We start from the raw sequence: 21,397 nt of genomic DNA, 5'->3' as shown, positions 1-21,397 counted from the left end.
GGGATCCCAATCCCACAAATCCCCCTTTCCCAAAGATTGCAGTCCCTATGGACACAAATCCCCCTTTCCCAGCGATCCCATCCCACACAAATCCCCCTTTCCCAGCGATCCCATCCCTATGGACACAAATCCCCCTTTCCCAGGGATCCCAATCCCACAGATTCCCCCTTTCCCAGGGTTCCCAATCCCACAGATTCCCCCTTTCCCAGGGATCCCAATCCCACAGATTCCCCCTTTCCCAGCGATCCCATCCCTATGGACACTAATCCCCTTTCCCCGGGGATCCCATCCCACCCAAATCCCCCTTTCCCTGGGATCCCAATCCCACAGATTCCCCCTTTCCCAGGGATCCCAATCCCACAGATTCCCCCTTTCCCAGGGATCCCAATCCCACACAAATCCCCCTTTCCCAGGGATCCCAATCCCACAGATTCCCCCTTTCCCAGGGTTCCCAATCCCACAGATTCCCCCTTTCCCTGGGATCCCAATCCCACAGATTCCCCCTTTCCCAGGGATCCCAATCCCACAGATTCCCCGTTTCCCAGCGATCCCATCCCCAGGAACACCCCGAGCCCCGGTCCCGGGGCGCCGCTGCCGCCGGGATTTGGGATCCATGGAGCGCGGGGTTATCCCGGGTGAGCCGCTCCCGCTCCAGCCTCCCTCGGCAGATCCAGTTTTTCCGTATCCCAGGAAAAACCAGTTCCACCCCCGGCCTGCCCCGGCCTGTCCCGAACCTTCCCTTCTCCCTATAAATCCCGGCCGGGCCTTTTGGGGGGAAAATCCCATTTTCGGGGCTCAGCGGCCGGATCCCGGCTCAGGCAGGGGCTGGTCCCATCGCATTCCATGGAAATCCCGGACAATCCCTGAGCGGCCCCCGCTCCCTCGGCCGGCCCTGAAGTGATGCTGGAAGCGCTGGGGGCTCCGGGGCTCCTTCCGTGAGTAAGGAATTCTCCTGGGGGGCGTTGGAACCCCTTTTCCCTCATCCCAAGGCTTTTCCCAGGGGTTTTTTGGGGATTTTGGGGAGGGGGGGGTTTCCACTGGAATTCCGCGGGCTCAGGTCCCAGAATTGCATCATCCCTTGGGATTGCATCAGGCTTTGGAAAAGCATCGGATGCTGCAGTGATATCCCAGTCAAATACCCCACATTTATCCCAAACATTCCAAATCCATCCCAAATATTCCCACATTTATCCCAAACATTCCGAATCCATCCCAAACATTCCGAATCCATCCCAAACATTCCGAATCCATCCCGAATTCCCAAGGCGCCGCCGATTCCCCTGCACGAAATCCCCGCTCGCAATGAAGGGAATTTCCTCCTGGTTCAAACAAAACCTGGAATAAAGGGGAGTGAGCAAAAGAAACCCTTTGGAATGAAGGGAATATTCCCATTTATATCTTGGAAAATCCACTCTTAAATACCTGCATTTAGCTTGGGGGTGGAAAACTTGGAATAAGGGGAATGTTTCCATTTATTTCTTGGGGAAAACCTTGGAATAAAGGAAATATTCCCATTTATTTCTCGGGAAAAACCCTGGAATAAAGGGAATATTCCCATTTATTTCTTGGGGAAAATCCACTTTTTAATGTGTGCATTGAGCTTTGGGTGGAAAACTTGGACTAAAGGGAATATGGGCACTGATTTTTTGGGAAAACCCTTGGAAATAAAGGCAAAAAGTGGATTTATTTCTTGGAAAATCCACTTCTAAATATCTGCATTTAGCTTGGGGGTGGAAAACTTGGAATAAGGGGAATGTTTCCATTTATTTCTTGGGGAAAACCTTGGAATAAAGGGAATATTTAAATTCATTTCTTGGGGAAAACCTTGGAATAAAGGGAATATTCCCATTTATTTCTCGGGAAAAAAAATCCACTTTTAAATGTGTGCATTGAGTTTTGGGTGGAAAAGTTGGAATAAAGGCAATATTCCCATTTATTTCTCGGGAAAAAAAATCCACTTTTAAATGTGTGCATTGAGTTTTCGAGGGAGGGAAAGAGCCTTTGGAATACAGGAATTCATTTGGAGGAATCCTTTGGAATCTGTGCAATTATTTTTGGGGGGGGAAAGAAATCCTTTGGAATAAGTGAATTGAATTTGGGGGGGAAAATCCCTTTGGAATGCGTGGATTTAATTTTGGGGGGGAACAAACCCTTTGGAATTAGTGAAATTAATTTTGGGGGAGGGGGAATCCCTTTGGAATGAGTGAATTTAATTTGGGGGGAACAAACCCTTTGGAATGAGTGAAATTTAATTTTTTGGGGGGGAAAATCCCTTTGGAATGAGTGAGTTTAATTTTGGGGGGGAAAAATCCCTTTGGAATGAGTGAATTTAATTTTGGGGGAGGGGGAATCCCTTTGGAATGCGTGGATTTATTTTTTGGGGGGGAACAAACCCTTTGGAATTAGTGAAATTAATTTTTGGGGAGGGGGAATCCCTTTGGAATGAGTGAATTTAATTTGGGGGGAAAATCCCTTTGGAATGAGTGAAATTTAATTTTTTTGGGGTGAAAAATCCCATTTGGAATGAGTGAAATTAATTTTGGGGGGGAAAAATTCCTTTGGAATGAGTGAGTTTAATTTTTGGGGTGAAAAATCCCTTTGGAATGAGTGAATTTAATTTTGGGGTGAAAAATCCCTTTGGAATTAGTGAAATTAATTTGGGGGGGGGAAAATCCCTTTGGAATGAGTGAATTTAATTTTTGGGGAGGGGGAATCCCTTTGGAATGCGTGGATTTATTTTTGGGGGGGGAACAAACCCTTTGGAATGAGTGAAATTAATTTTTGGGGAGGGGGAATCCCTTTGGAATGAGTGAATTTAATTTGGGGGGAAAATCCATTTGGAATGAGTGAATTTAATTTGGGGGGGGGAAAAATTCCTTTGGAATGAGTGAGTCTAATTTTGGGGGGAAAATCCCTTTGGAATGAGTGAATTTAATTTTGGGGAGGAAAATCCCTTTGGAATAAGTGAATTTAATTTTTTTGGGGGGGGGGGCGAAATCCCTTTGGAAATAATGAATTTAATTTGGGGGGGGGAAATCCCTTTGGAATGAGTGAAATTAATTTGGGGGGGATCAAACCCTTTGGGATCCGTGCATTTTGGGGGGATCAAACCCTTTGGGATCCGTGCATTTATTCCCGGCAATAAACGCCCTACACCCATTTTCCCTTGGAAAAACCCCACTCCTCCCCTTCCCAACCCGGGCAGCGAGCGCCTTTCCCCCTCTCCTCAATCCCTAACCCCCCAGCCCTGCCTTTCCCTTCCCGAAAAACCCCCCGGGCAAGGAGGGATGAGCTGGGCTGCAGCCGGGAGGAGGAGCAGGATGGGATCCTGGGCTCTCCCGGAGTCTTCCAGCCCTAAAGATGGAGCTGCTCCGCGCGGCCTCTTCCTCTCCCAGGCACGATGGATCCGGGTGGTTTTTTTTTTTTTTCTTTCCCTTTTTTCCCGTTCCCCCTTTTCCTGCCCATCCATGTGTTTCTGTTTTGTATTGTCCCATTCGCTCGCGTTTACGTTTTGAGCGGAGCCGGTGGGTGGGATTTGAGGGAGGAAAAGGGGAACAGAAAGGAGAGGGGGGAGAGAGGGGGGAAAGAGGAAAAAAAAAACGAGAGGAGGAGGGGAAAAAAAAGCGAGAAAAAAACCCCCAAAATTACCTTTTTTTTTTTTTCTTTTCCTGCAACAGGAACCGCCACCAAAAATAGTGCAAAGGCCCCGCGCTGCCGCTTTCTTTATGCTGCACCTTTCGCCCTAAAATCAGGTCTGGAATGGGGGGGGGGGTCAAAAAGTGGGATCGGGGAGGGGGGAGGGGGAGAGGGGTGGGGGGGGAGGGGGGGCGTAAAAAAGATTTAAAAAAAAAAAAAAAACCAAAAAGGCGGATCCACGTGGTGCGAGGGGGCAGACAGAGATCCCATTGTTCCAGGGGAACGGGAACGGGAATGGGATCCGAGGCGGCGGGGCGCTGGGGACGGCCGGGCATGGCCACGGGGGGAGACCCCGGCCCCGGGGCCCCCTCCCCACTCGGGCCCCGCGCTGGAAAAGAACCCCCCCCCCCCCCCCCCAAAAAAAAAAATCCAGCGGGAGCGCCACGAGAGCGGCGGGGATTTGGGATTTGGAGCGGGATAAAGGAGGGGGGATCCCCAAAATCCCCGCCGGTGCTCCCCTCCCTCTGCTCCGCTTTGGGGGGGGGAGGCAGCGCTTTGTCTCCGGGCCCTTTTCCTGCCGTGGATCCCCTTTGGGACCACCCCAAAAACCCCAAAACGCCCCCCCGGGACCCCCCCCTTCCCGAGCACCCCCCATTGCAAAATCTCCCCGCGACCCCGCCGTGTGACCCCCATTGCACCCCCACTTTGAACCCCCCCCGGGCACCCCCTTTTCCAAATCGTCCCTTTGCAACCCCCCCACCTTCCCACCTCCCCTTTGAACCCCCCTTTTCCAGACCCCTTTTCCAGACCCCCTTCCCACCCCCCTTTCCCAGCCCCCCACAGCCCGGGGCTCCCCTCTCTCCCTTCCCCCCGTGTCCCCCCAAATCCTCCCCACGTCCCCTCGCTGCAGGTCACCCCTGTCCCCCATTTCTATCCCCATCCCGTGTCCCCCGTGTCCCCCCTTTTATCCCCCTCATTCCGTGTCCCCCATAACCCCTCATCTCCACCACCGTGGCTCCCCCTTTTCCCCACATCCCGTGTCCCCCATGTCCCCCATCTCCCCTCACCCTGTGTCCCCCATATCCCCCATCTCCCCTCACCCCCATATCCCCCATCTCCCCTCACCCCATGTCCCCCCATATCCCCCATCTCCCCTCACCCCATCTCCCCCCGTGTCCCCCATCTCCCCCATCTCCCCTCACCCCGTGTCCCCCCGTGTCCCTTCAATGTCCCACTCACGGGGGGGGTCTCCCCTTTGTCCCCCCCATCCCGTCTCCCCTCATATCCCCCCATTTCCCCTCATCCCATGTCCCCATAAGCGCCCATCTCCCCTCACCCCCCTGTCCCCATTTCCCCTCACTGTCCCCTCACCCCGTATCCCCCATCCCCATTTCCCCTCACCCCCTATCCCGTGTCTTGTGTCCCCAATTTCCCTCACTGTCCCCTCACCCCATATCCCCCCTGTCCCCATTTCCCTCACGGTGCCCCCTCACCCCATATCCCCCCCTGTCCCCATTTCCCCTCACGGTGCCCCTGTCCCCCTGTCCCCATTTCCCCTCATGGTGCCCCCTCACCCCCTGTCCCCATTTCCCCTCATGGTGCCCCTGTCCCCATTTCCCCTCACGGTGCCCCCTCACCCCCTGTCCCCATTTCCCCTCACGGTGCCCCTGTCCCCATTTCCCCTCACGGTTCCTCACCCCCTGTCCCCCTGTTCCCCTGTCCCCATTTCCCCTCACTGTCCCCTCACCCCCTGTCCCCCTCTCTCCATTTCCCCTCACGGTGCTCCTCACCCCCTGTCCCCATTTCCCCTCACGGTGCCCCTGTCCCTCATTTCCCCTCACGGTGCTCCCTCACCTCCTGTCCCCATTTCCCCTCACGGTGCTCCTCACCTCCTGTCTCCGTTTCCCCTCACTGTCCCCTCACCGTCCTCCTGTCCCCATTTCCCCTCACGGTGCTCCTCACCCCCTCACCTCCTGTCCCCATTTCCCCTCACTGTCCCCTCACCCCCCTGTCCCCCTTTCCCCTCACGGTTCCTCACCCCCTGTCCCCCTGTTCCCCTGTCCCCATTTCCCCTCACTGTTCCCTCACCCCCTGTCCCCCTGCCCCCGTTTCCCCTCACTGTCCCCTCACCCCCTGTCCCCCTTTCCCCTCACGGTTCCTCACCCCCTGTCCCCGCGTGTCCCGGCGGTGGCGGTGCCCGCGGCTGCGGGTGTGTGACGGTGCCTCCGCAGCCATGCCCCGCAGGAAGGCGGCGGGGCCCGCCGTGGGACGCGGGCCCGGGCGCTGCGGGCGGCGGGAGGCGGCGGCCGGGCCCGGCGGGCGGCGGGAGGCGGCGGCCCCGGCCCGGCGGCGGCAGCAGCGGCGGCAGCAGCGAGGAGGAGGCGCCCCGGGAGCGGCGGCCGCGGGACGGCAGCCCCGGGGCCCGCAGGCCCGGCAGGCCCGGCGGGGCGGCGGCGGCGGCGGCGGCGGCGGCGGCGGCGGCGGGGCCCGGAGGCCCTGGGGCCCGCGGACAGAGCGTGGTGATCTGCGAGCCCGAGCACAGCAAGGAGCGCATCGTGAGCTCGGGGGGGGAGGGCACCCCGGCACCCTTGGACCCCCCTGTGCCCTTATAGAGCCCCCTTTACACACCCCCACTGCTCCCCTTAAAGCCCCCCCTGTGCCCTTATAGAGCCCCCTTTACACACCCCCACTGCACCCCTTAACCCCCCTGTGCCCTTATAGAGCCCCCTTTACACACCCCCACTGCACCCCTTAAAGCCCCCCTGTGCCCTTATAGAGCCCCCCTTTACACACCCCCACTGCTCCCCTTAAAGCCCCCCTGTGCCCTTATAGAGCCCCCTTTACACACCCCCACTGCTCCCCTTAACCCCCCTGTGCCCTTATAGAGCCCCCTTTTCACACCCCCACTGCTCCCCTTAACCCCCCTGTGCCCTTATAGAGCCCCCTTTACACACCCCGACTGCTCCCCTTAACCCCCCTGTGCCCTTATAGAGCCCCCTTTACACACCCCCACTGCTCCCCTTAACCCCCCTGTGCCCTTATAGAGCCCCCTTTACACACCCCCACTGCTCCCCTTAAAGCCCCCCTGTGCCCTTATAGAGCCCCCTTTACACACCCCCACTGCACCCCTTAAAGCCCCCCTGTGCCCTTATAGAGCCCCCTTTACACACCCCCACTGCTCCCCTTGGACCCCCCTGTGCCCTTATAGAGCCCCCTTTACACACCCCCACTGCTCCCCTTAAAGCCCCCCTGTGCCCTTATAGAGCCCCCTTTACACACCCCCACTGCACCCCTTAAAGCCCCCCCTGTGCCCTTATAGAGCCCCCTTTACACACCCCCACTGCACCCCTTAAAGCCCCCCCTCATTGTCCCCGTGTCCCTGCTGTCCCCACGCCCCCCGTGCCCCCCACATGCCCCAGTGCCATCTCCCCTGTGCCCCCCCACATCCCTGATGTCCCCAATGCTCCTCACGTCCCCAGTGTCCCCTTTGTCCCCCCATCCCCAGCGTCCCCCATGTGCCCCCCCAGCCCTGCTGTCCCCACATCCCCCATCCACTGTCCCCTATCCCTGCCCCTGTCCCTGACACTGACCCTGACACTGACCCTGTCCCCTCTGTCCCCTATCCCGTCCCCTGTCCCTCACTCTGTCCCTGACCCTGACCCCTCTGTCCCTCACTCTATCCCTGTCCCCTCTGTCCCCTCTGTCTGTCTGTCCCTGTCCCCTCTGTCCGTCTGTCCCTCTGTCCCTCTGTCCCTCTGTCCCTGTCCCCTCTGTCCCCTCTGTCCGTCTGTCCCTGTCCCTCTGTCCCTCTGTCCCTCTGTCCCTGTCCCCTCTGTCCCCTCTGTCTGTCTGTCCCTGTCCCTCTGTCCCTGCCCCTGTCCCCTCTGTCCCTCTGTCCGTCTGTCCCTGTCCCTCTGTCCCTCTGTCCCTGCCCCTGTCCCCTCTGTCCCCTCTGTCCGTCTGTCCCTGACCCCTCTGTCCCTCTGTCCCTCTGTCCCCTCTGTCTCTCTGTCCCCTCTGTCCGTCTGTCCCTGACCCTCTGTCCCTCTGTCCCTCTGTCCCCTCTGTCCCTCTGTCCGTCTGTCCCTGTCCCCTCTGTCCCTCTGTCCGTCTGTCCGTCTGTCCCTGTCCTCTCTGTCCCTCTGTCTGTCTGTCCCTGTCCCTCTGTCCCCTCTGTCCCTGCCCCTGTCCCCTCTGTCCCCTCTGTCCGTCTGTCCCTGTCCCCTCTGTCCCTCTGTCCCTCTGTCCCCTCTGTCCCTCTGTCCCCTCTGTCCGTCTGTCCCTGTCCCCTCTGTCCCTCTGTCCCTCTGTCCCCTCTGTCCTCTGTCCCCTCTGTCCCTCTGTCCGTCTGTCCCTGTCCCCTCTGACCCTCTGTCCCCTCTGTCCCTCTGTCCCCTCTGTCCCCTCTGTCCCCTCTGTCCCCGTCCGTGTCCCCTCTGTCCCTCTGTCCCTCTGTCCCCTCTGTCCCCTCTGTCCCTCTGTCCCCTCTGACCCTCTGTCCCCTCTGTCCCTCTGTCCGTCTGTCCCTGTCCCTCTGTCCGTCTGTCCCCTCTGTCCGTCTGTCCCTCTGTCCCTCTGTCCCCTCTGTCCCCTCTGTCCCTCTGTCCCCTCTGACCCTCTGTCCCCTCTGTCCCTCTGTCCGTCTGTCCCTGTCCCTCTGTCCGTCTGTCCCCTCTGTCCGTCTGTCCCTCTGTCCCTCTGTCCCCTCTGTCCCTCTGTCCCCTCTGTCCCTCTGTCCCTCTGTCCCTCTGTCCCCTCTGACCCTCTGTCCCCTCTGTCCCTCTGTCCGTCTGTCCCTGTCCCCTCTGTCCGTCTGTCCCTGTCCCTCTGACCCTCTGTCCCCTCTGTCCCTCTGTCCGTCTGTCCCTGACCCTCTGTCCGTCTGTCCCTGACCCTCTGTCCCCGTCCGTGTCCCCCAGAAGCTCGAGGGCTCCAAGAGCCGGGGCCAGCTCCTCATTTTCGGGGCCACCAACTGGGACCTGATCGGCCGCAAGGAAGTGCCTAAACAGCAGGGTAGGGCCCGTTAATTACCGCTAATTACCGCCCTTCACCAGTCACCCGTCCACGTGTCCGAGCGGGCAGGGCCTCGTTAACGGCTGCTTAATTAATCCGTATTCATTGGGGGTTAATTCGTAATCAATAAATGTTTCGGGGCAGGGTAGGGCCTCATTAACGGCTGCTTAATTACCGGTATTAATTGGGGGTTAATTCGTAATCAATAAATGTTTCGGGGCAGGCTAGGGCCCTCATTAACAGCTCTTTGATTAATTATAATTAATTTGGGGTTAATTAGTTATCAATGAATGTTTCGGGGCAGAGTAGGGCTGTTTAATTAATTGGTATTAATTTGGGGTTCATTTGTGATCAATGAACTTCTGGGCAGGGTAGACTTCATTAACGGCTGTTTAATTAATTGGTATTAATTTGGGGTTCATTTGTGATCAATGAACTTCTGGGGCAGGGTAGGACTTCATTAACGGCTGTTTAATTAATTGGTATTAATTTGGGGTTCATTTGTGATCAATGAACTTCTGGGGTCCGGTAGGGCCCTCATTAAGGGCCGTGGGGTTAATTGGTATTAATTGGGGGTTAATGAGTAATTAATGGCCGTGTGGGGAGCCGTGACCCCGTGACCCGCCTTCCTTCGGTGCACGTAGATATTCACTAATTAATTTCTCCTGCTGACTTCTGTGCCTAACTGCTTAATTGCTTTTTAATTTGGAAAGTTAATTAAACAATTAAAAACTAACGAAGCTTTCGGAGGGGTTCCCCCAATCTCTGCAAATCACACCGTGGGCTGGAACTCGGGGTGCCCCGGCCCTCCGAGGCCAGAGCTGTTCTAGCAATTAATTAATTGGTTTGTTTTCAGTGCATCCCTAATGAATCGTTATCTCCGGTTAATTACTGCTGGTCCCTAATTATCGTTCCCATCTCGTTGTTGCTGTTGGCGTTGGGGAAGGGTCGTTACTGCAGCTACAGAGCAGAGGCCGGGCTAAACCGGCCTTGGGATGCATCTCATTAATTGCTCTTAATTAGGCATCCGTGTTTAATTACACCTTCAGTTAATGAGCCTTCCGGGAGGGGGTTCCTCTGGGCTGGCTGGGGATTTGGGGAGCTCCTGCCAGGGGCCCGTTCCTGCTCCGCCGGTCCTCTCCGTGCTTCTGTGCCGTTAATTTGCTTAATTGTGGGCATTTGGCTTTAATTAAGTCTTGTTAATCAACTGGGGAGGAGTTAGAGTTGCACCTCTTAATTGGGGGCCAGGATTTGGGGTGTCCAGCAAAGCCAAATTTGGGCTTTGTTTGTTTTTACAGCTCCTTCATTTTCCTGCTTCTTTGATTTGGTCATGTTTAATTAATTCGTTAATTGGGGGAGGAGTCACAGTTTTGGATCGGAATCGGGGCCAGAGCTTGGGGTGCCTCGGCCAAACCAAGACTCTGCTTATTTGCATGCATTTGTGGTTCATTAATTCGCCTCCTTGCGTGAGGTTATATGTAATTAATATTAAAAATTGATTAATTTTTAAATTAATTAACCGTTCGATACCCGAGCTGGGGCCGGGATCTGGGGTGTCCTGGCTCTCCAGCAGAGCCAAAGTCGGGCTCTGCTCATTTTCGGTGCCTTCACGGCTCCTTCATTTTCCTGCTTCTTTCCCACGGCTATGTTGAATTAATGCCATTAATCAATTAATTAATTAATTAACAGGGGGGAGGAGGAGCCCCAGTTTCACACCTTAACCAGGGCCGGAATCTGTGGGGTGCCCCAGCTCTGCTGCAGAGCCAAGCTCAGGCCCTGCCCCCGTTTTGGGTGCATTTGAACTTCATTAATTGCCTCCTCCTTCTCATGCTAACTTGTTAATTAAATTAATTAATTGGTTAATTGGGGGAGGAATCACAGCTGCACCTCCTCATCGGAGCCGGGGCTTGGGGTGCCCCAGCGCTGCTGCAGAGCCAAGCTCAGGCGCTGCTCCCTTCTTGTCGCGTTAACCCTTCGTTAACTTTCCTGTTCCTTTGATGTAGTTGTAATTAATTCATTTCGTTAATTAACTGGGAGCGTTCCCATTTATTTATTTCTTGGGACAAACCTGGGATGAGGGGAACATTCCCATTTATTTATTTCTGGGGAGAAACATGGAGTGAGGGCGACATTCCCATTTATTTCTCGGGAAAAATTTGGGATAACCGGGCTGCCCCCGTTTTCCCCGGATACCCCGGCCATTCCCGTTTTTCCCTGGATACTGGGGCCATTCCCGTTTTTCCTGGATAACTGGGCCATTCCCGTTTCTCTGGATCCCGGGGCCATTCCCCTTTTTCCCTGGATCCCGGGGCCATTCCCATCTTTCCCTGGATAGTGGGGCCATTCCCGTTTTCCCTGGATCCTGGCGCCATTCCCATTTCTCCTGGATAATGGGGCCATTCCCACTTTTCCCTGGATACCAGGGCCATTCCCATTTTTCCCTGGATCCCAGGGCCATTCCCGTTTTCCCTGGATCCTGGCGCCATTCCCATTTCTCCTGGATAATGGGGCCATTCCCACTTTTCCCTGGATACCAGGGCCATTCCCATTTTTCCCTGGATCCCAGGGCCATTCCCGTTTTTCCCTGGATAACGGGGCCATTCCCGTTTCCCTGGATCCCGGTGCCATTCCCGTTTTCCCTGGATAATGGTGCCATTCCCGTTTTTCCTGGATAACTGGGCCATTCCCGTTTCCTGGATACTGGGGCCATTCCCGTTTTCCTGGATAACTGGGCCATTCCCGTTTCTCCTGGATCCCGGGGCCATTCCCGTTTATCCCTGGATAACTGGGCCATTCCCACTTTTCCCCAGATACCCCAGTCATTCCTGTTTCCCTGGATCCTGGGGCCATTCCCCCGCTTTTCCTGGATCCCACGGCCATTCCCGTTTCCCTGGATCCCGGGGCCATTCCCACTTTACCCTGGATAACTGGGCCATTCCCACTTTTCCCCAGATACCCCAGCCATTCCTGTTTCCTTGGATCTTGGGGCCATTCCCGTTTTTCCCCGGATAACGGCGCCGTTCCCGTTTTTCCTGGATACCAGGGCCATTCCCACTTTACCCTGGATAACTGGGCCATTCCCGTTTTCCTCAGATAACGGCGCCATTCCCATTTCCCTGGATCCCGGGGCCATTCCCACTTTACCCTGGATAACTGGGCCATTCCCGTTTTCCTCAGATAACGGCGCCATTCCCATTTCCCTGGATCCCGGGGCCATTCCCATTTTCCCCGGATACCCCAGTCATTCCCGCTTTTCCCTGGATCCTGGGGCCATTCCGCTTTTCCTGGATCCCGGGGCCATTCCTGTTTTTCCGGGATAACAGCGCCGTTCCCGTTTTTCCTGGATACCAGGGCCATTCCCACTTTTCCCCGGATACCCCAGTCATTCCCACTTTTCCCTGCATCCTGGGGCCATTCCCGTTTTTCCCCGGATAACGGCGCCGTTCCCGTTGTTCCCGTTCCAGCCGCCTACCGGAACCTGGGCCAGAACCTGTGGGGGCCGCACCGCTACGGGGGCCTGGCGGGGCTGCGCGTGCGCTCCGTGGTGTCGGGGCCCTGCGCCGCGCACAGCCTGCTGATCAGCGCCGAGGGACGCCTCTGGAGCTGGGGTGAGCCGGGAATGGGAATGGGAATGGGAATGGGAATGGGAATGGGCACAGCCTGCTGATCAGCGCCGAGGGACGCCTCTGGAGCTGGGGTGAGCCGGGAATGGGAATGGGAATGGGAATGGGAATGGGAATGGGAATGGGAATGGGCACAGCCTGCTGATCAGCGCCGAGGGACGCCTCTGGAGCTGGGGTGAGCCGGGAATGGGAATGGAATGGGAATGGGAATGGGAATGGGCACAGCCTGCTGATCAGCGCCGAGGGACGCCTCTGGAGCTGGGGTGAGCCGGGAATGGGAATGGGAATGGGAATGGGAATGGGCACAGCCTGCTGATCAGCGGAATGGGCACAGCCTGCTGATCAGCGCCGAGGGACGCCTCTGGAGCTGGGGTGAGCCGGGAATGGGAATGGGAATGGGAATGGGAATGGGAATGGGCACAGCCTGCTGATCAGCGCCGAGGGACGCCTCTGGAGCTGGGGTGAGCCGGGAATGGGAATGGGAATGGGAATGGGAATGGGCACAGCCTGCTGATCAGCGCCGAGGGACGCCTCTGGAGCTGGGGTGAGCCGGGAATGGGAATGGGAATGGGGAATGGGAATGGGCACAGCCCTGCTGATCAGCCGCCGAGGGACGCCTCTGGAGCTGGGGTGAGCCGGGAATGGGAATGGGAATGGGAATGGGAATGGGCACAGCCTGCTGATCAGCGCCGAGGGACGCCTCTGGAGCTGGGGTGAGCCGGGAATGGGAATGGGAATGGGAATGGGAATGGGAATGGGCACAGCCTGCTGATCAGCGCCGAGGGACGCCTCTGGAGCTGGGGTGAGCCGGAATGGGAATGGGAATGGGAATGGGAATGGGCACAGCCTGCTGATCAGCGCCGAGGGACGCCTCTGGAGCTGGGGTGAGGCCGGGAATGGGAATGGGAATGGGAATGGGAATGGGAATGGGCACAGCCTGCTGATCAGCGCCGAGGGACGCCTCTGGAGCTGGGGTGAGTCGGGAATGGGAATGGAATGGGAATGGGCACAGCCTGCTGATCAGCGCCGAGGGACGCCTCTGGAGCTGGGGTGAGCCTGGACATGGGAATGGGAATGGGAATGGGAATGGGAATGGGCACAGCCTGCTGATCAGCGCCGAGGGACGCCTCTGGAGCTGGGGTGAGCCTGGAATGGGAATGGGAATGGGAATGGGAATGGGAATGGGAATGGGAATGGGAATGGGCACAGCCTGCTGATCAGCGCCGAGGGACGCCTCTGGAGCTGGGGTGAGCCGGGAATGGGAATGGGAATGGGAATGGGAATGGCACAGCCTGCTGATCAGCGCCGAGGGACGCCTCTGGAGCTGGGGTGAGCCGGGAATGGGAATGGGAATGGGAATGGGAATGGGCACAGCCTGCTGATCAGCGCCGAGGGACGCCTCTGGAGCTGGGGTGAGCCGGGAATGGGAATGGGAATGGGAATGGGAATGGGGCACAGCCTGCTGATCAGCGCCGAGGGACGCCTCTGGAGCTGGGGTGAGCCGGAATGGGAATGGGAATGGGAATGGGAATGGGCACAGCCTGCTGATCAGCGCCGAGGGACGCCTCTGGAGCTGGGGTGAGCCTGGAATGGGAATGGGAATGGGAATGGGAATGGGCACAGCCTGCTGATCAGCGCCGAGGGACGCCTCTGGAGCTGGGGTGAGCCGGGAAATGGGAATGGGAATGGGAATGGGAATGGGAATGGGCACAGCCTGCTGATCAGCGCCGAGGGACGCCTCTGGAGCTGGGGGTGAAGCCGGGAATGGAATGGAATGGGAATGGGAATGGGAATGGGCACAGCCTGCTGATCAGCGCCGAGGGACGCCTCTGGAGCTGGGGTGAGCCGGGAATGGGAATGGGAATGGGAATGGGAATGGGAATGGGCACAGCCTGCTGATCAGCGCCGAGGGACGCCTCTGGAGCTGGGGTGAGCCGGGAATGGGAATGGGAATGGGAATGGGAATGGGCACAGCCTGCTGATCAGCGCCGAGGGACGCCCTCTGGAGCTGGGGTGAGCCGGGAATGGGAATGGGAATGGGAATGGGAATGGGCACAGCCTGCTGATCAGCGCCGAGGGACGCCTCTGGAGCTGGGGTGAGCCGGGAATGGGAATGGGAATGGGAATGGGAATGGGCACAGCCTGCTGATCAGCGCCGAGGGACGCCTCTGGAGCTGGGGTTAGCCGGGAATGGGAATGGGAATGGGAAATGGGAATGGGCACAGCCTGCTGATCAGCGCCGAGGGACGCCTCTGGAGCTGGGGTTAGCCGGGAATGGGAATGGGAATGGGAATGGGCTGGGAATGGGCACAGCCTGCTGATCAGCGCCGAGGGACGCCTCTGGAGCTGGGGTGAGCCGGGAATGGGAATGGGAATGGGAATGGGAATGGGAATGGGCACAGCCTGCTGATCAGCGCCGAGGGACGCCTCTGGAGCTGGGGTGAGCCGGGAATGGGAATGGGAATGGGAATGGGAATGGGAATGGGCACAGCCTGCTGATCAGCGCCGAGGGACGCCTCTGGAGCTGGGGTGAGCCGGGAATGGGAATGGGAATGGGAATGGGAAATGGGCACAGCCTGCTGATCAGCGCCGAGGGACGCCTCTGGAGCTGGGGTGAGCCGGGAATGGGAATGGGAATGGGAATGGGAATGGGAATGGGCACAGCCTGCTGATCAGCGCCGAGGGACGCCTCTGGAGCTGGGGTGAGCCGGGAATGGGAATGGGAATGGGAATGGGAATGGGAATGGGCACAGCCTGCTGATCAGCGCCGAGGGACGCCTCTGGAGCTGGGGTGAGCCGGGAATGGGAATGGGAATGGGAATGGGAATGGGAATGGGCACAGCCTGCTGATCAGCGCCGAGGGACGCCTCTGGAGCTGGGGTGAGCCGGGAATGGGAATGGGAATGGGGAATGGGAATGGGCACAGCCTGCTGATCAGCGCCGAGGGACGCCTCTGGAGCTGGGGTGAGCCGGGAATGGGAATGGGAATGGGAATGGGAATGGGCACAGCCTGCTGATCAGCGCCGAGGGACGCCTCTGGAGCTGGGGTTAGCCGGGAATGGGAATGGGAATGGGAATGGGAATGGGCACAGCCTGCTGATCAGCGCCGAGGGACGCCTCTGGAGCTGGGGTTAGCCGGGAATGGGAATGGGAATGGGAATGGGCTGGGAATGGGCACAGCCTGCTGATCAGCGCCGAGGGACGCCTCTGGAGCTGGGGTGAGCCGGGAATGGGAATGGGAATGGGAATGGGAATGGGAATGGGCACAGCCTGCTGATCAGCGCCGAGGGACGCCTCTGGAGCTGGGGTGAGCCGGGAATGGGAATGGGAATGGGAATGGGAATGGGAATGGGCACAGCCTGCTGATCAGCGCCGAGGGACGCCTCTGGAGCTGGGGTGAGCCGGGAATGGGAATGGGAATGGGAATGGGAATGGGCACAGCCTGCTGATCAGCGCCGAGGGACGCCTCTGGAGCTGGGGTGAGCCGGGAATGGGAATGGGAATGGGAATGGGAATGGGCACAGCCTGCTGATCAGCGCCGAGGGACGCCTCTGGAGCTGGGGTTAGCCGGGAATGGGAATGGGAATGGGAATGGGAATGGGCACAGCCTGCTGATCAGCGCCGAGGGACGCCTCTGGAGCTGGGGTTAGCCGGGAATGGGAATGGAATGGGAATGGGAATGGGCTGGGAATGGGCACAGCCTGCTGATCAGCGCCGAGGGACGCCCTCTGGAGCTGGGGTGAGCCGGGAATGGGAATGGGAATGGGAATGGGAATGGGAATGGGCACAGCCTGCTGATCAGCGCCGAGGGACGCCTCTGGAGCTGGGGTGAGCCTGGAATGGGAATGGGAATGGGAATGGGAATGGGAATGGAATGGGCACAGCCTGCTGATCAGCGCCCGAGGGGGACGGCCTCTGGAGCTGGGGTGAGCCGGGAATGGGAATGGGAATGGGAATGGGAATGGGCACAGCCTGCTGATCAGCGCCGAGGGACGCCTCTGGAGCTGGGGTGAGCCGGGAATGGGAATGGGAATGGGAATGGGAATGGGCACAGCCTGCTGATCAGCGCCGAGGGACGCCTCTGGAGCTGGGGTGAGCCGGGAATGGGAATGGGAATGGGAATGGGAATGGGCACAGCCTGCTGATCAGCGCCGAGGGACGCCTCTGGAGCTGGGGTGAGCCGGGAATGGGAATGGGAATGGGAATGGGAATGGGAATGGGAATGGGCACAGCCTGCTGATCAGCGCCGAGGGACGCCTCTGGAGCTGGGGTGAGCCGGGAATGGGAATGGGAATGGGAATGGGAATGGGAATGGGCACAGCCTGCTGATCAGCGCCGAGGGACGCCTCTGGAGGCTGGGGGGTGAGCCGGGAATGGGAATGGGAATGGGAATGGGAATGGGCACAGCCTGCTGATCAGCGCCGAGGGACGCCTCTGGAGCTGGGGTGAGCCGGGAATGGGAATGGGAATGGGAATGGGAATGGGCACAGCCTGCTGATCAGCGCCGAGGGACGCCTCTGGAGCTGGGGTGAGCCGGGAATGGGAATGGGAATGGGAATGGGAATGGGAATGGGCACAGCCTGCTGATCAGCGCCGAGGGACGCCTCTGGAGCTGGGGTGAGCCGGGAATGGGAATGGGAATGGGAATGGGAATGGGAATGGGAATGGGCACAGCCTGCTGATCAGCGCCGAGGGACGCCTCTGGAGCTGGGGTGAGCCGGGAATGGGAATGGGAATGGGAATGGGAATGGGCACAGCCTGCTGATCAGCGCCGAGGGACGCCTCTGGAGCTGGGGTGAGCCGGGAATGGGAATGGGAATGGGAATGGGAATGGGAATGGGCACAGCCTGCTGATCAGCGCCGAGGGACGCCTCTGGAGCTGGGGTGAGCCGGGAATGGGAATGGGAATGGGAATGGGAATGGGAATGGGCACAGCCTGCTGATCAGCGCCGAGGGACGCCTCTGGAGCTGGGGTTAGCCGGGAATGGGAATGGGAATGGGAATGGGCTGGGAATGGGCACAGCCTGCTGATCAGCGCCGAGGGACGCCTCTCGGAGCTGGGGTGAGCCGGGAATGGGAATGGGAATGGGAATGGGAATGGGAATGGGCACAGCCTGCTGATCAGCGCTCGAGGGACGCCTCTGGAGCTGGGGTGAGCCGGGGAATGGGAATGGGCTGATCAGCGCCGAGGGACGCCTCTGGAGCTGGGGTGAGCCGGGAATGGGAATGGGAATGGAATGGGAATGGGCACAGCCTGCTGATCAGCGCCGAGGGACGCCTCTGGAGCTGGGGTGAGCCGGGAATGGAATGGGAATGGGAATGGGAATGGGCACAGCCTGCTGATCAGCGCCGAGGGACGCCTCTGGAGCTGGGGTGAGCCGGGAATGGGAATGGGAATGGGAATGGGAATGGGAATGGGCACAGCCTGCTGATCAGCGCCGAGGGACGCCTCTGGAGCTGGGGTGAGCCGGGAATGGGAATGGAATGGGAATGGGAATGGGAATGGGCACAGCCTGCTGATCAGCGCCGAGGGACGCCTCTGGAGCTGGGGTGAGCCGGGAATGGGAATGGGAATGGGAATGGAATGGGAATGGGAATGGGCACAGCCTGCTGATCAGCGCCGAGGGACGCCTCTGGAGCTGGGGTGAGCCGGGAATGGGAATGGGAATGGGAATGGGAATGGGCACAGCCTGCTGATCAGCGCCGAGGGACGCCTCTGGAGCTGGGGTGAGCCGGGAATGGGAATGGGAATGGGAATGGGAATGGGGCACAGCCTGCTGATCAGCGCCGAGGGACGCCTCTGGAGCTGGGGTGAGCCGGGAATGGGAATGGGAATGGGAATGGGAATGGGAATGGGCACAGCCTGCTGATCAGCGCCGAGGGACGCCTCTGGAGCTGGGGTGAGCCGGGAATGGGAATGGGAATGGGAATGGGAATGGGAATGGGCACAGCCTGCTGATCAGCGCCGAGGGACGCCTCTGGAGCTGGGGTGAGCCGGGAATGGGAATGGGAATGGGAATGGGAATGGGAATGGGCACAGCCTGCTGATCAGCGCCGAGGGACGCCTCTGGAGCTGGGGTGAGCCGGGAATGGGAATGGGAATGGGAATGGGAATGGGCACAGCCTGCTGATCAGCGCCGAGGGACGCCTCTGGAGCTGGGGTGAGCCGGGAATGGGAATGGGAATGGGAATGGGCTGGGAATGGGCACAGCCTGCTGATCAGCGCCGAGGGACGCCTCTGGAGCTGGGGTGAGCCGGGAATGGGAATGGGAATGGGAATGGGAATGGGCACAGCCTGCTGATCAGCGCCGAGGGACGCCTCTGGAGCTGGGGTGAGCCGGGAATGGGAATGGGAATGGGCTGGGAATGGGGTGAGTGCCAGGAATAACCTGGGAATGGGGATGAGTGAGTGTGGGCTGGGATTGGATGGGATGGGAATGGCCTGGAAATGGCGTGAGTGAGGGGTGGGAATGGGCTGGGAATGGGGATGGGGCCATGGAATCACCCTGGAATGGGGGTGAATGCGGGATCGGCTGGGAATCGCCTGGGAATAGGGGTGAGTGAGTGAGGGATCGGCCAGGAATAACCTGGGAATGGGGTAAGTGCTGGGAATCGCCTGGGAATGGGGACGGGGCCATGGAATCACCCTGGGAATGGGGTGAGTGCCAGGAATCGCCCTGGGAACGGGCCACAGGTGCCAGGAATCACCTCTGGGAATGGGGGAAGGGTCCCGGGAATCACCTCTGGGAATCTGGGATTTGTCCCTGGAGCCACCTCTGGGAACCTGGGGATGTGTCTCTGAAATCCCTCCTGGGAATCTGGGATTTGTCCCTAAAATCCACCTGGAAAATGGGGACACATCCCTGAAATCCCTCCTGGGAACGGGGATTTGCCCCTAAAGGCCCTCCTGGGAATCTGGGATTCATCCCAGAGGACTCCTTTAGAGGGGAGGTTTCTGGGATGATTCCTGGATTCCCAGGGGGGGTTTCTGGGATGATTCCCAGATTCCCAAGGGGGGTTTCTGGGATGAATCCCGGATTCCCGGGGTGGGGTTTCTGGGATGAATCCCGGATTCCCGGGGATCTGCCGGAGGGCAGGAAGGCCCCGAGGGGCTGGGCCGGATCTGTGGGATGAATCCAAGGATTTGGGGTTGAACAAGGCCCAGGGCCGGCTCCTGCTGGGGACACGAAGGGATCCGGGGCCGGGATGAGCCTGGATTGGGAACGGAGCTGGGAAGGGGCCGGAGGATTCCTGAGGGAGCTGGGAGAGGGCTTGGCCTGCAGAAAAGCGGGATGGGGGCGACATTCCGGCCCTCTGGAATTCCCCGGGGGGCCGGGATGTGCATCCCGGGGTGAGAGGGAACGGCCTCAGGCTGGGCCAGGGAAAATCCGGGAAAACAGCACCAAAATGCGCCCCTTTCACCCCAAAATCTGGGAAAATGGCACCAAAATCCACCCCTTTCAACCAAAATCTGGGAAAACGGCACCAAAATGCGCCCCTTTCAACCAAAATCTGGGAAAACGGTGCCAAAATCCGCCCCTTTCACCCAAAATCTGGGAAAACGGCACCAAAATGCGCCCCTTTCACCCAAAATCTGGGAAAACAGCCCCAAATCTGCTCCTTTTTCCCCAAAATCTGGGATAACTGCCCCAAAATCTGCCCCTTTCACCCAAAATCTGGGAAAATGGCACCAAAATCCGCCCCTTTCACCCAAAATCTGGGAAAACTGTGCCAAAATCCGCCCCTTTCACCCAAAATCTGGGAAAACGGTGCCAAAATCCACTCCTTTCACCCCAAAATCTGGACAATGGCCGTAAATCCACCCCTTTCACCCGAAATCCGGGAAAACTGTGCCAAAATCTGCCCCTTTCACCCCAAAATCTGGGGAAACTGACCTAAATCCGTTCCTTTTTCCCCAAAATCTGGGAAAACTGTCCCAAAATCCGCCCCTTTCACCCAAAATCTGGGAAAACTGTGCCAAAATCCGCCCCTTTCACCCAAAATCTGGGAAAATGGCGCCAAAATCCGCCCCTTTCACCCAAAATCTGGGAAAATGGCGCCAAAATCCACCCCTTTCAACCAAAATCTGGGAAAACGGTGCCAAAATCCGCCCCTTTCAACCAAAATCTGGGAAAACAGCCCCAAATCTGCTCCTTTTTCCCCAAAATCTGGATAACTGCCCCAAAACCTGCCCCTTTCACCCCAAAATCTGGGGAAACTGCCCCAAATCCACTCCTTTTTCCCCAAAACCTGGGAAAACAGCCCTAAATCCGTTCCTTTTTCCCCAAAACCTGGGAAAACAGCCCTAAATCCGCCCCTTTTTTCCCCTCTGGAATTCCCTGGCAGGAGCGGGGTCGGGATTTCCGTGTGGGATGAGCGGGAGCGGCCTCAGGCTGGGCCAGGGGAAGTTTGGGAAAGGTTTCCCAGCAAAGCTGGTTGGGAATGATCCGGGGCTGCCGGGATGGGGGGATCGGAGCCGGGATCCCGAGGAAAAGCTGGATGTGGGGCGGGCCCTGGCACGGCCTCCAGGGCCGTTCCCAGGCCGGCTGATGCCGGCGCTTCCCGGGATTCCCCGGATTTGCCGGGATTTGCCACCGCAGGGCGCAACGAGAAGGGGCAGCTGGGCCACGGGGACACGAAGCGCGTGGAGGCTCCCAAGCTCATCGAGGTGCTGGCCAGCGAGGCCATCGTGGCCGCAGCGTGCGGCCGCAACCACACCCTGGCGCTGACCGGTACGGCCCGGCCGGAACGCGGCCCCAAACCTGCCCCGCGGGGTCACCGTGGGGGAGAACGGCCCCAAAACGGGGGAGAACGGCCCCAAAACGGGGGAGAAGGGCCCCAAATCTGCCCCTTCTGGGTCACAATGGGGGAGAACGGCCCCAAAATGTGGGGGAGAACGGCCCCAAAATGTGGAAAAAACGGCCCCAAATCTGGGAAAACAGCCCCAAATCTGGGAAAACGGCCCCAAATGCGCCCCTTTGGGTCAGAATGTGGGAAAACGGCCCCCAAATCTGGGAAAACGGCCCCAAAATGTGGGGAAACGGCCCCAAATGTGCCCCTTCTGGGTCAGAAAGTGGGAGAACGGCCCCAAAATCTGGGAAAATGGCCCCAAAATCTGGGAGAAC

The 21,397-nt window shown here is 58.5% G+C and overlaps 1 protein-coding gene across 1 annotated transcript; it reads left to right on the top strand.

Annotated features, from left to right (window-relative positions):
* Nucleotides 1-538: 538 nt before the first annotated feature.
* On the top strand, nt 539-21,396 carry RCC2 (regulator of chromosome condensation 2; the record flags this gene model as incomplete). The annotated part of the gene is given in 7 exon segments (XM_048326018.1): nt 539-935; nt 3,678-3,752; nt 5,868-5,890; nt 5,892-6,191; nt 8,556-8,649; nt 12,114-12,257; nt 20,873-21,396. Coding segments are annotated over 5 exon segments (1,083 nt in total), but the record flags the coding sequence as incomplete, so codon positions are not given.
* Nucleotide 21,397: the final 1 nt, after the last annotated feature.

The sequence above is a fragment of the Corvus hawaiiensis genome, chromosome 22, assembly GCF_020740725.1.
Source record: "Corvus hawaiiensis isolate bCorHaw1 chromosome 22, bCorHaw1.pri.cur, whole genome shotgun sequence".
NCBI classification, from domain to species: domain Eukaryota; kingdom Metazoa; phylum Chordata; class Aves; order Passeriformes; family Corvidae; genus Corvus; species Corvus hawaiiensis.
Note: the sequence above shows the minus strand (reverse complement) of the source record. Positions and strands in the feature narration are given on the sequence as shown.